Genomic DNA, 14,524 nt, shown 5'->3' on the forward strand with positions numbered 1-14,524 from the left:
CTTAACATTCTCTGTTCACTGGCTTCCACAAGAAAGCAGATATAAGGAGGTGTCTTTGTTCTTCATCACTTGTAATTTGTGCATAACTTCAGCTGGGTCCTGCCTAATATCAAGGCAAGGCCATCCCTGGGAATGAGAAGCTGATCTCTTACAACCAGGATAAAAGCAACCTCAAGGAGGAACAGGGGGCAGGATAAGCGGCCAAGTGTTTCTCCACCTTTTATATTTTATGGGGGACCAGGGTGTCTTCTGACATATGGGCAAGAGACTGTGTTTTATTCCCACCGTCCTGTATCTCACCCCTGCCACCTTCTTAAGAGTAGGGTCTATGTTGTCTCAAGTGTTATAACTCACTGCAAGGGGTAGCCCAGGACCCTCTGTTTCTCATACCTCCAAAGACAGCTGGCACATTGTTCAAAATCCCTAGATTCCAGCATAACGGATGTTAAATGAGACTCTTCCTGCCTCAGTAACTGATACCAAAGTGGATGTGAGGTACTCAGAGGCAAAAATCACAAAGGAGCTGGCTGAGAACTGGATCCATGTCCCTAGAAATGTCTGATTCACCTTGAGAGTGTAAGAGATCCTCGGAAGGAGAGAACAAGGAAAAATTTATAAAGAAGTTTCTTTGGGGAAGTGCTGCTCTGACACCGCCCCACCGAGGGGCTTCCACAGAACCACTCTGAGAGCTTGAACAATGTTCCCTGCAAATGGATGGCTCAAAGGACAAGGCCTGACCCTTGCCAGAGAAGGCGAAAGCAAGCGGCAGGCTTGGGGTATAGGTGGCATTTGGCTTGACCTGTACACCCAGAGGACAAGAGACCGTGAGTGCCCCCTGCAGACCAGAGGCAGCACAGGAGAAAGTCTTTGTGGGGAGTCTTAGTTCCTGCCAACAGGGCCACCTGCAGGGGCTGAGGGACCCCAACAACACAAAATGCTTTCCTGGAGTCAGGAGTTGCTTGTACCAGCTGAAGCAGAGGTACATTTGTTCATGTCATGGGAAATACAGAGAGAGAAATCTCCAAGAGCCTACGAAGGTATCCAGGAAAGAAAGTCTGTGCATCAGCATTGAACATTCCCAGGTCCCAAGAGCACAAAGTCACCAGCAAGCAAACTTCCTGTCATCTCCTTCTCCACCTCCTTTCACCTGGGCAGCAGGGGCACTGAAACCTCAGCAAACTCCATCCCTGACCCCATACTGCCAGCCTGAACTTGGGGAGAACAGGAAATTAGCCATGAGCTAAAATCCAGAGTTTTCACTTCTAGCTCAGGTGGGACATGCTACTTCTCAACTGAGATTCTATCTGCAGCTTAAAATGACCAAAGGATTGCCTGTCACTCAATCATAAGCAGAAAAATGTTACACAGCTCAGAGTTCTATACCAAGCAGTGAGGCTCACTCCTTGTTGCTCATTGGAATCACCAGGGACCTTAAAAACAAAAACTGCCAGAGCCCAACTCTCATCCTAGAGCCACTGAATCAGAGTTGCTAAAGCTAGGCCCCAGGAAGGTGTATTTAAAAATGGAATCAAACAAAATAGAGACAAATAGTCCCCAGTTGATTCAAATGTGCAACAAGGGGCAGGAAGCTACGTTCTGGGAGCCAGGGAAGATCTTTCCTACTGAATTGATTTTAAAGACAGGATGGAAAACAAAAGTAACACAAAACTCCTGTATTTGATTGTCACAAGTTGTGCTCTTCAGTGTGCTCAAAAGAGAAACATTATGGTTTTCTAGATTTCATTTTGAAGCTCAAAGTTTGCAGTTTATGCTTTAAACACAATCCCAAACTAACAGGAGCTAAGTTCAGTTCTTAAATGTGGGACCCAAAATGATCAATTTAGCGTCTGGAGGCTGGGAAGGTCTTTTCTCTTTCTCAGTTACTAGCCAGGCTTCCAGGGATTAACAGATGGGGAAGGACACTGGCTTGGTGACTGGGGTCCTGCTGACATCTGAAGATCTGATAGCACCTGTCCTTCCACATTAGCTTGTTGTAGGGGGAATTGGCAAGATCTGCAAGGCCCCCACAATCTCAAGAGACATTACACGGGAATCTTGGTTTGCTGGGCTGCTCTCTTTTAATGCCTGCCTCACATCCTCACATGTTGTGACTGGCATCCCCTTGGACTAGGCTGCCACTGGCTTGGGGTCGAATTGCCCCATCCTTCCTCCAAGTGGACAGCACGGTGGCAGAGTGTTTGCCACCTCATCAGTGTCTGCATCCCATGTGGGAGTAAAGGTTATGAGGACTGTCATTACATCCAATTGGTCCATCCTCTTCCATGCTCACTAATTTTTGTTTCAGAGACTTTTGGTTTATTTATACTTCAGCTTCTTTCAATACTCTTTATTCTCTGTTTTTGAAAATGAGTTCCTAAGCAAAATGATCATCCCATGGAAATCTCAGTTCTTTTTTAAAAAATTATTTTTTATGTTGTATTTTTGAGACAGGATCTGGCTCTTTCACCCAGGCTGGAGTGCAGTGGCATGATTATGGCCCACTGCAACCTCTGCCTCCCAGGCTCAAGCAATCCTCTCACTTCAGCCTCCCAAGTAGCTGGGACTACAGGCACATACCACCACACCCAGCTAATTCTTGTATTTTTTGTAGAGAAAAGGTTTTGCCATATTGCCCAGGCTGGTCTTGAACTCCTGAGCTCAAGCTATCTGCCTGCCTCAGCTTCCCAAAGTTCTGGGATTATAGTCAAGAGCCACTGCACCCAGGCAGAGATCTGTTCTAAGCTGAATGAGGTGCACATACTCTAAGAGACACCAGAGCTGTCACATTAATTCTGGCTCTGTATGGAAAATGCAACTAGCTTCACAGTGAGCCAAGCTGCCTGCTTCCTTCTGAGCCAGGAAACTTCTAATATCACAAATCAAAAAGGGAAGGGGGGATCTTACCAAAACAGCTGGGAGAAAGTAGCTGAAATGTCTTATCAAAAAGATTTGTGAGAGTTAAACTTCTTCATCAATTACCATATGATAACAGTAGAAATACTGATGGAATATAAAGCCAAGCTTGACCTGCCGTCCTTAGCTTGGAATGTACTTTAGACTAGAAGGGGATTTTTTTTTTCTATTTGTTTATTTTTCTTTAGTTTTAAAAGAGGTTAAGAGTAAAAGGAAGCAATTCCAAGAAAGGTCATTATCTGTGTGCTATGGCTGTGAGTCTCATAAATACCCACAACGATTCTATCCGCAAGCCAAGGGGGGTCAATCTTTAATCGGTCACACTGGTTTATGGCCCACTAGGGCCCTTTATATCCACTATCACCCTGGGCCAAGTCTGCTTCATTTCCACTTTCATTTATTACTCCTCGATAGCTGACACTTGAGTAAATACTTAAAGAGAAAAAAAACGAGCTTTTCTAAAAGCAGATATTAATATTTTAAAGACCTAATAAATTCATGAGCAAGAAGATAGAAAGGAGGGGAAGAAATATCTTTATAATTTAGCTTAAGTTGTATTTTTAAATTAAGTAATTATTTCTTTTAAAGGGAATGTTTGAGAAACATCAAGTTATTCTTATACCAGAAAACAATTATTCCCAGTACTTTGGGAGGCCAAGGCAAGTGGATCACCTGAGGTCAGGAGTTTGAGACCAGCTTGACCAACTTGGAAAACCCCATCTCTACTAAAAATACAAAATTAGCTAGGCATGGTGGCGCATGCCTGTAATCCCAGCTACATGGGGGGCTGAGGCAGGAGAATCACTTGAACCCGGGAGGCAGAGGTTTGGATGAGCCAAGATCGTGCCATTGCACCCTAGCCTGGGCAACAAGAGCGAGACTTCGTCTCAAAAACAAAACAAAACAAACTAACTAAAAAAACAATGATGATAAGTCTGTGAACTCTATACTATCTTTGCAACTTTTCTGCAGATCTAAAATTATTCAGAAGTTAAAAGTTTATGTAAGAACAAGCAAAAAGCTACTGTCCTAAATCAGTGTTTCTGGATTTAACTATGAAGCTGTTATTCCCTCAAATGAGACTTCCTGCGCACTGCAAGCTAGAGATTTACTACAGCAACCGTAGCCAAGCAGCCAAACTCTCAGTTAAGAGGAAGATTTAATGGGAAAGACAACAACAGCCAGGGGTATCTTGGTATTGTTTCCAAACATTGCTTGTTTTATGTTCTCCTGAAGGGCTGCTGTTTGTAAATAAAACATACAATCCAAATCACATTTTGAACATACTAAGGAACCTTGTGCATTTAAAAAAATATCTAGTGAAGAGCAAAATAATAGGAACTTATCATGTAATGAGAAGGACTGCATTCTTATTTATTGCTTTGCAGAGCTGGCTTTGCACAAATCACCTTTGCCAGTGGTGGGACCCTGGGAGCCACACAGGTATATGTGGCTCAAGCAGCCCCTGCCTCACAAGTCTCCCAGGTTTTATTTTTCCTTCCCTCTCCCAAGTCATCTTTGCATGACTTTGACTAACTCAGAGCTATGCTATGCTGGTGAGAAACTCTATTCATGTACAGCTCCCAACATCCAAACACAAGCGTTAGCTGCCACACTGGTAGCAAGCATTTGGGCAAAGAGACTGAGAAGGTAAGAACACGCCACTGAATGGCAGCATCTGAAGCAGGTAAATGCAAGACACTAGTCCTGCTGTTCCTAAAGCTCACACTGACATGCTCCTGCTGCACCCAGAGTAGACCCTTGAAGCTAGGCATCCTTTCCCCCATCCAAGCCTTTGATCAGAGAGGTGCTATTATCACTCCTAGGAAAACAACTTGCGAGCCAATGAAAGAATCACTCAGCTCAGTCAGCCCAGGTAAGCAAAACAGTCCAAGACACTAATTTCTCATCCGTGGATGAAAAACCAGAATTCTCCATTTTGAATTAGATAGGGGGCTAGAAAATAAATCTTAAATACATCACGACCCAACTAAACACAGTTCGTCTGCTTGTGGTTTTGCATGGGTGTTGCCATTGTGGGTACAAAACCTCATTAAACACTTGCAACAATGATGGTAATAATAATAATAGCCCTTGTATCATAAAATGCCCAAGCAGCCTAGAGTAGTTATTAATACAGTGTATATCAGATAACTGTTCAAAATTATTAATTTCCTCATTACCTTCTTGGGAGGAGTACCCCTCCCTGCCCCTTAACTTGGCTTTGGCCCTTTGACTTGCTTTGGCCAATGGCAGATACACTGAAGCGACAGTCCAGTGCATCAGCTCTGAAGCTAGGCCTTAGGAAGCCTCACATATTTGCTATTGTCCTCTTTCGCTCTGCATTTGTCATAACAAGCACATCTATGTAACTGCTGCTTCATCACCCTGCATCCCGCAATAGGTACATGCAAAATAAAACTACTCCACTGACCTATGGATCCATGAGCAAGACTAAACAATGGAGTTTTAAGCCACTGGGTTTGGAGATGGTTTATTGTATACATGATTTTGTCAACAGGTAAATGATAGACTGTATCTTCTCCCCACATGCAAAAGCATCAGTTACTCACCATCATCAATTCCAGGCCAACCCATGAAGTGAGCAGAAATCTGTTTCTCATCCTTCCCATACTCATTCTTGGCTATGAGAGTGTAGTCCCCATTGTTCATGTGAGTGGGATTATCCAACTGGAGGCAGCCGTGGTACTCCGTGTGATTGGTAACGTGTATTTTAGTACAGATGTATTTGGACTCATTCAATATTGCCCCGTTATAGAACCACTGAAGCGCTGGTTTGGGGTTGCCTTTCACAGTGAATGGAATGCACCAGTGGTGGTCTGAGGTTGGAGATTCGAGAAATGTGATAGTTGGTGCAACTAAATTGAAAAAGAGAGAGTTAATAGCATCAGAAAGCTCAGAATTCTCCCCACCGAGATGTCTGTGTCATTGATAGGGAATTTTACTCAACCGTTGTTTGGCTTAGAAAAACACATGACCAGAAACTCTGGAATCCATCATTATTTTGTATCATCATCAGGGTGGATGTAACTCCCTACAGAGAGCTTCAGAGTGACTCCTTTCTCTGTTCTACTTAAGCCCCATGCATTACAGTCATTTCTCAAATCTATTCAATAGTATAATTGAAAACCAGCTCCAAACAGATCCAAGAGATTTCTGACAGTGGAAAGAATCCATTTGAAGTTGATTTTGGTTTATAATATCTGTATCTTGATATTATATAGATTCATTACCAAAAATGCCAAAAATACTAAAATAATGGATAATTTTTATAGTACTTCTTTCCTAAACAAAACAAATAACAAAAACGACTTTTAAAAATTTACGTGAAGCCCTGATCTCATAAACTTCAAAAACAGATCAAACTGATCAATGTAATAAATGTGCTGCTACTGATTAATTATTGTAAGTATAATAAATCATTATTTTTTACTGCTTGTCAATAGTAAATACCCTTTGAAAATATCACATTTCATTAGAGTGTTGTCCATTTTTGCTAAGATCCTACATGCTAGTGTTTTGATCCTTTAAATGTTTGGGGCCCAATCTAAACGTGGACAGATTAGATATTATTTCACCTTTAAATATAAAGCACTTTATCCTTTGGGGAAACAAACATAATCAAGTACACTCTTTAAACAGAGTACTTATCCTGAGTGAAGGTATTTAAAATCCTTCATCTGTTTATTTTAATGTAGTCTGACATTGGTAATTACAAAATCAAGGACTGGAAAAGACCTTTGAGATCTAATAGCATCATTTTTTCAGATGAAGAAACCAAAGTGCAATGAGTTTAAGTGACCTCATCAAGGTTACTGAGCAAGGCAAACCTGGAACAAGAATCTTGTCTCCTAATGTTTAATCCAATGGCCCTTCCCTCTCACGCACTGCTTCCTGACTGCATGTGTTCATCAAACAAGAGGAGAAAAAATCTAGGACATCGTAGCCAGGGAACAGACAAACACTCTGAGTGGAGTCTCTGCAATGGTTATCTTGGTTGTTACTGTTTCTTGTTTGTCTGTTTTCATTTCTTTAGACTCACTCTATCACCCAGGCTGAAGTGCAGTGGCACGATCTCGGCTCACTGCAACCTCCGCCTCCCAGGTTCAAATGATTCTCGTGCCCCAGCCTTCTGAGTAGCTGGGATTATAGGTGCCTGCCATCATGCCCGACCAATTTTAGTATTTTTAGTAGAGATGGGGTTTCACCATGTTGCCTAGGCTGGTCTTGAACTGATCTCAAGTCATAAACCGATCTCAGCCTCCCAAAGTGCTGGGATTACAGGCATGAGCCCCTGCACCCACCCAGTTGTTAATATTCTTTAGCATGTATTGCTTCTGCTGTTTGTCTAAACTTTGACAGATAAAGTCAATTTTTCAGAGCCTAGTGACCATACAGGTATTAACCTAAAACTGAGGGAAAAACTCAAGTTTGGATAATTTTTATAGAAAACAGGTAATCTGATATTACCCTCTTACTTGTATCCAGGTAAATCCTCCCACAATACTACCTAGGAATAAGTAAAGCTGACAAAAGAGCCCAATTCACTGTCATAATTTACAGAAAGATTTCCAGTTACCAGTGACATTCCTCTCAATTGAGCAAGTGTGCAGCTGAACTCTGCACGTGTTATGTTGTGACAGTGTCCCTCACTGTAAGAAATGTGATATTACTAAACTTAAATTGGCAAAGTTTAATTGTTTGCTTTACCAAATATCTCTCACAGGCCTCCTTAAAATGGTCTTTGGAAAACAAAAGCTTTTAATATGTGATTTCATCTATAAAAATTCAATTTAAATATAATTTGGGGGAACCCTATATATACATAACACAAAATAAGGTCCATACATGTGTAGATACATACACTCATAGACCTGTGTTATAAACCAACCACCACAAGGACCACAGTGGGGCAGAGGCCACACTTACCTTCCTCCCTCCAGCCCAGATCCCCACACCCAGGGCCCACTCACTCCTTCCACCATGCTCAAATGAATTTTGGGTTAGGTGCTGATTTAAGGACATATAGTTGGAAATGGTTGCAAACATTTGGAGATAACATTGACTTCAGGCCTCTGAGTGGGTCAAAATGATGAGAAATTATGAGTTTAGTCCCCACTGGGCATAGTGGTGGTACTAACAGTGATAAAGCATTATAGCTGATGATTTCAATTGTTCACTCCAGCAATCACACACTGAATGTGTGCTATGAGTGAGTGTTAACCAGCATATCAGCACCAGCTATGGCCAGGGGTTCTACACGTGTGTAACTCATACACACACACACATGCACGCTCATTTTTTTCTCATCCGAGTTCAATCCAAATGAAGTAAAACCTCATTAATTTATAATATGCCAGGTCAGAATCTACAATGACATGAAGTATCTATATAGTTTTTACTGAATATACATCGTCATGCTAAAAGCCACAATTTGGAATTTCAAAATATATATTGTATTAGTTATAATACTGAAGAACAATGCACTTATGTTTAAGAGGATGGATATCTTTTAACTTAGATTCAATGTATACAGAAATTTAAAACAATAATACTAAAAGTTTTCTACAGGTGATAATAATTTTCAATAATTTAAGTAGGACTAATCCTACCTTTTCACAGAAACTTGATGTCAAATGAATGAGGTTTTATTTTATCAACAGTACAATTAGGCATTTGTGAACAGCCAGCAAATACTTTAGGAATCATAATTTTAAAGCATCATGTTGCTTTTATAGAGGAAGAAAGTTTTAGAAACTGCTTTATGAAAATTTAAGCTAAAACATTAACAAGAGGGAGCAACCAGCCCAAAAAATATTCTATCAGAAAAAAGACAGAGGAAGGCACAAAACCACAAGCTCAAAATCGAGAAAGAAGCTTAAAAGAAAGATAATGGATGAGCAAGAGTTGTAAAGCAGAAATTGAACAAGTAAAAGAGGGTGATAATGTTTCTTAATTAAGTATGCACAAAACACTGCATATACTTTTTTAACAAATTTAAGCAGCACCCAGAGTGCTCCAGCAACAAACGTAGGTGTGTCCATGATCATTTGCTATTAAAAACACATGCCAGTCTGATTACGTACAATGCACAGTGAGGTTGACAGAATCTTGATCTTCTCCTACAAGATTTTCTGCCACACAAGAGATTTGCTTCCCACTGTCATCGGATGAAATGTTAGTTATCCTTAAGGAGCCCTGTGTGTGGCTTGTTTCATTCTACAAATGAATTAACAGAAAAAAAAAAATAACCTTGATTAGAATTGATTCCCAAAGTGACAGGATTTGGGGCTTCTTTCCCTAATTAGAGGAAAAAAAAAATATATATATATATATATATATATATGTATAATATATATATATATAACGTTAGAAAAGCTTCTCTGCCTGAACTGGGCTCAGGCAAACAAGTAAATCAGAAGTTATTCTATTTCTCTAGATCTCACTTGCTAAGTGTATGAGGTTGACTTGATCCCTGAATTCCCCCTAAAGGAGAAGACCATAGGGAAAGTCACCCGCTTTTCTCAGGATAATACACAGAGCTCACGAGGGATATGAAGACTCCTCACTCTATTAGGTATGCATAACTAAAATGCAAGCCTGCATTAGTCTTTGTTAATTAAGAATAAGTAGAAAGTAAATGTACATCAAAAACTCTTTGTAAATTTCTATATGTAGCCCTATAAAATATCAAATGATCATCGCTGGTTTAATACATTCTCACAGTCTGAAACACTCTTTTCTCTCTATTAAGACACAGCCAAACACAAGCCTTACCATATGTTTGGAAACCAGATTACCAACATCCCAGTACATATTAGGAACCGGATCGCCTGCCACACTACAGGACAATGTGATAGACTTTCCTTCCTCCACAGTGAGGTTAGGTGCGGCCAAATTTGCAGATGGTAAACCTGTGGAACAAGAAAAGTAAACAGAGGCGTATGCAAATAGTTAAATGCAGTATCAAAATAATAGCAATAAATTGAAAACTGTTTATGCTTTAAAAATCAATATTTAATTGCTTTTTGAGACTGATTTATGTTGATCTGAAAAAGTGCCACGTTGATCAGCTTCATAGATTCCACGTAAACCAAAAAAGCCATAATTAGATTTCAAAATAAATTATGCACATTTCTTACAGTATTATTGCAGAATAACCTTTTATGTTCAAGAACACTAGCATATAGAACTGTCTTCCACCTTTTTTTCTGCTCTACAGTTACTAATCCAGTTTGTGCACATAAACAGAGATTGTACCTGTGGACAGACATTATGTCTTTTATTTCCCTCTGTCTCCTACCCCTCATTTTTTTTTATTGCTCAAGAACACAAAATGGTGAGATGGATCTATTTTGCTTTTGCAAAAATCTGTTTTTTGCATTAAGTAACTCTCACAAATCTAACCTACTACCAGACACAGATTTTGAAAGAGTCATTCTGTTGAAGAAAATGTAGTTTCAAAGCATTTTTCAGACAGGAAGCTTAAACTATTGCAGTGTTAAAATGTTTCAAAGTTAGGTAAAATTGTTCATCTTATTTAGAATATAATGAAAACAGGTATATGGACTCATTTCAGTGAAAAGTTCTTTTTATTGGAAAAACTGTGAGAATGTATTTATTAGATGATCCTTTGAACCTTGTAAAGATTTTTTACTAGTCTAGCAAAGCATCATTTTTATCCTTTTACATTTCAAAACTATGTGTAATTTTAGGGATGTTGCTATCACTTCATGAAATTATCACGCCAAATGAGTGTTGACACTGCTTTAAACTGCATAAGGATCATAGCATTTTTTATACATAGACATGTCCTAAAGGGTATAACATTATGTCAGGACCTGCTAGTGGAGCCTATCCCTCTCTTGGTGTCAGAAACTCTGCTTGGGACTATAGTCACCCCATAGCTATGTCCTGCAGGAGTATGATACGTCATTAACTCAGATCAGAACCTGGAGGTCAAAGAAGGCAATTCATTTTCAACAGCCGTTAAATTGCAATTAACCCACCCATCTGGCAATATCTGACCTGTCATCTTCACATTACTATGCATAAACCCTTCTCTTATGATGTATTCTTACTGGCAAAGCCATCTTTCTTTATTAGTGAAATCAGACTGGAATAAGATTTGTACAGTCTATGTCTCATGGTTTTTCCACCACTAGGAGAAGACTCCCCAGTAAGATCTGGCTTTCAGGAGCTACTGAGACCCACTTCTATACTCTTCCTTCTTGTAAGCATCCAATAGAGAGCAATGTTACATCTTTCATGGGGTTAAAAAAAAAAAAAAGTCCCTAATAGCCAGAGTTATACAGGGCAATGAAATATATAACAATGATTAACAGAGAGTGCAGTACACCCTAAACCCACACATACTTTGTGGCTTTGGATGAGTTTTATTTTTCTCAATGTGTTTTCTTCACAACTTCTATGACAGTTAAGCTGTTCAATTTATTATGAAGCATGTCAAGACAAGACAGAAGAAATGGGCTTACTTAGTGAAAAATCTCCTTGCAGTCAATTGCATAACTGGGTGACTTTTTAAAATACATATATACTTCGTTTTATTTAGTCACATGGTTTGAAGAGTTGATAATTCTATAAAACTTATGAAAAAGATTAAAGCTACTGTGCATGAAAAACAGTAGTCCCACCTTACCCATGTGGCACTATTTCCTGTTCCCAGAGGCACCCATTTCATCACTTTTAACTTCTTCTTTTGGTATTGATCTGCTCATCTTTAAGTATCATTCTTTATTGCTACTTCTTGGTTTTCCTGTTTCAGCAGTATCTACTGACCTCCCACTGTGGAAGATGAGACATGGGCTCACTTTCACACAGAATTCCAGCCCTCCCCATGGCCCCCATCACATTCAACATACTCTACATATGCTGTAAAGTTACATTGTCTCGATGCAGACATAAAGATTATTATAAGTATGCAAGCCTTACCAACAGCAGAACCATCTAATATGCAATGCTTACTATATTTCATCAAATTTAAGACAGTGTTAATTACACATTGCAACACTGCTATATGTATCACCATAAAAGGAAAAAAACGTGTTGCCAGTATAACTATGAACATGCTTTCTTATCACTTAGAACTCCTATTGTTTGGAGGTTGGGCCTTCTAGGTAGCCCACTTAATTCTCTAATCCTTTCTATTTTCCTTCTTTTCATTTATTTGCTTTATTCGAAGGGATTTTTTTTTAGATTAACCTTTAAAACCCCCTTTTAAGGTTGTTCATTCCTCTGTCATATATTTTATTCCCAAGGCTCTTCTTTTGTTCCTGAATGTTCTTTTTTCTTATAGCACCCTCTTCTTGTTCCATGGATGCAATATCTCTTACAATTTCTCTGAGATATTTATAATCATTTCTTGAATTTTTTTTCTCTATATCAACTTTGTTTCTTGCATTTTTTTTTCCTCTTTCTCTCTATGGTGCTTTTGTGTTTGTATTTCAATTATAAGCTTTCCTCAGTTATGTCTGGTTGTTCATACATCTTTAAGAACAGGGTTCTAGAAGCATTGCACATATTTGTGAATTGTCCGCTTCATTGTAGGATAATATTACTGGCCTATATACTAGGTACCATCTGATGTCAGGATCATGAAATCATTTTGAAGAAAGGAGTGGTCAAATTATTCAAATAATGCTCTTCCAACTTCCTGCTTGGAGGAGAAAGAGGTCTGGAAATATTAATATTCCATATGTAAATCCATCATATTCTCTATGGTTCCCACGGAATTTCTCAGAACCCATGTTTTATCTACTTTAGAGAATTAAGCCTCCAATCTTCTGCTGAGGTGGAAGAGATTCAGTCACCTGGGCTTAGCACACTTGCAACCAGTAGACTATTTGGCATTACTTGTATTCTCATGCCTTAAGCATTGTAGTAGTTCTGCCCTATAAACCAGTTGTCCCTTGGCTTTCTCCATTGTCAACTTGGCAACCAGTATTCTCAGCCTTTAAGTAAGTTACTATTCATCCATCTGCTTTTTTAGCTTACAAGTGTTCGTGCTTTGTGACTCTCCCTCCCACTTTTTTCTTTTCTTTTCTTCTTCTTCTTTTGTTTATTTATTTATTTTTTGAGACAGAGTCTTGCTCTATTTCCCAAGCTGGAGTGCAGTGGCACAATCTCAGCTCACTACAACCTTCATTTCTTGGGTTCAATCAATTTTTGCGCCTCAGCCTCTTGAGTAGCTGGGATTACAGGCACACACTACCACACCTGACTAATTTTTTATATTTTTAGTAGAAACAGGGTTTTGCCATGTTGCCCAGACTGGTTTCAAACTCCTGAGCTCAGACACTACACCTGCCTCGGCCTCCCAGCGTGCTAGGATTACAGGCATGAGCCACCGTGCCGGGCTGTCTCTCCCACTTTCTTTATTTATAGATTTATCTGCTGACTCCAGGGTGACCATCAGAGTCAAGGCCTGTCATGGTGCTTGTTCTCAAGATATGATCCCCTCCATAGCCAGACCCCGCCCCCCAATGGAGCTTAAAGACACCCACCTTGGCATTTCAAGTTCAAACCTATGGGATGAATTTCCTACTTTTTATAAACGTATCTAATAGTTTGGAAATTCTCTACAGAGAAAGGTTAAAATAAACAGATTCTCAGTAGGAAACGCTACATTATAATGTTAATTTTTCCTATAAAATCTCATGTAGGTTTTTTGTTAAGCTTATATAATCAACAGCTCTAAGAGCATTTAATTACAGTAACACTAATATTAACATTTATTGGGCATTCACTGAACCAGATATTTTGCATAGTACCTTGTTTTATCTCATTCTTAGAACTGAACTTGAAGATAAGTATTTTGCCCTCATTTAGTTAATGAAGTATATGAGTTTTGGAAAAGTCAAATACATTATCCAACACTGTCTAAGTATATGCAGACCTAGAATTTGAACTCAAAGCTCAGGGTCTTCACCACTTCCTCCCAAGATGTACATATCCATTTCATCATGGACCATAAATACCAATGAGTATCCTGGATAAAGAAATTATTTCATTTAAAAAATAATTACATGTCTATTCTGTAGAAGCATGAGTCTCCTTTATTTATAGAGAAATTGTATCATCCTTTCATCGCAGTTTCCAAAGGAATCTGAGTAAAATTGGCCAAGTCTAGATCTTTTAAACGTAAAGTCTTCCACAAATGAGTAAGCATCTGACTCACGTTTAATTCTACAGCGTTAATATGCTGGCCGAAGATTCAATAATGGAAAAAACAATCTGTACTTGAAATATCACTTGAGGTTTAATTAGCACAATAAAAATGAATTGGGAAGCATGAATAGCCAAGGCGGGATAAACCAGTTGCCAGGCACTACTTCCTGGCTTAATAAGATTTGAAATCGGCACAAGTACACAGCAAAGCCCAGCAATGATTCCAAGAGCTGCTAACTCTACTTTAAAGGGATCCTGACTCTAAGCCTTACAGCTAGCTGTCTTCCCTTTTCACTCTGGGGAATCTCGCTGGAAATCAGAGAGGACCAGCTTTCCAGGCAGACAGATACCTCTGTGTAAATGTCTCTTGATCTGGATTCCTTCAGGAAGGATGTCCTGGCCT

General features: G+C 39.3%; 1 protein-coding gene across 16 annotated transcripts in view; it reads right to left on the bottom strand.

Annotated features, from left to right (window-relative positions):
* Positions 1-14,524, bottom strand: part of NTRK2 (neurotrophic receptor tyrosine kinase 2) — a 348,512-nt gene that overhangs the window by 284,688 nt on the left and 49,300 nt on the right. For all 16 annotated transcript variants that reach the window (XM_032290797.1, XM_032290792.1, XM_032290798.1 and 13 more), the window contains 3 exons: positions 9,712-9,848; positions 9,021-9,153; positions 5,487-5,792 (listed from right to left, as the gene is read on the bottom strand). In XM_032290797.1, the coding sequence (XP_032146688.1) occupies positions 5,487-5,792; positions 9,021-9,153; positions 9,712-9,848 (576 nt within the window). The remainder of the gene's footprint in view (positions 1-5,486; positions 5,793-9,020; positions 9,154-9,711; positions 9,849-14,524) is intronic.

Source organism: Sapajus apella, unplaced genomic scaffold (assembly GCF_009761245.1).
Source record: "Sapajus apella isolate SASKATOON/1434 unplaced genomic scaffold, GSC_monkey_1.0 scaffold24, whole genome shotgun sequence".
NCBI classification, from domain to species: domain Eukaryota; kingdom Metazoa; phylum Chordata; class Mammalia; order Primates; family Cebidae; genus Sapajus; species Sapajus apella.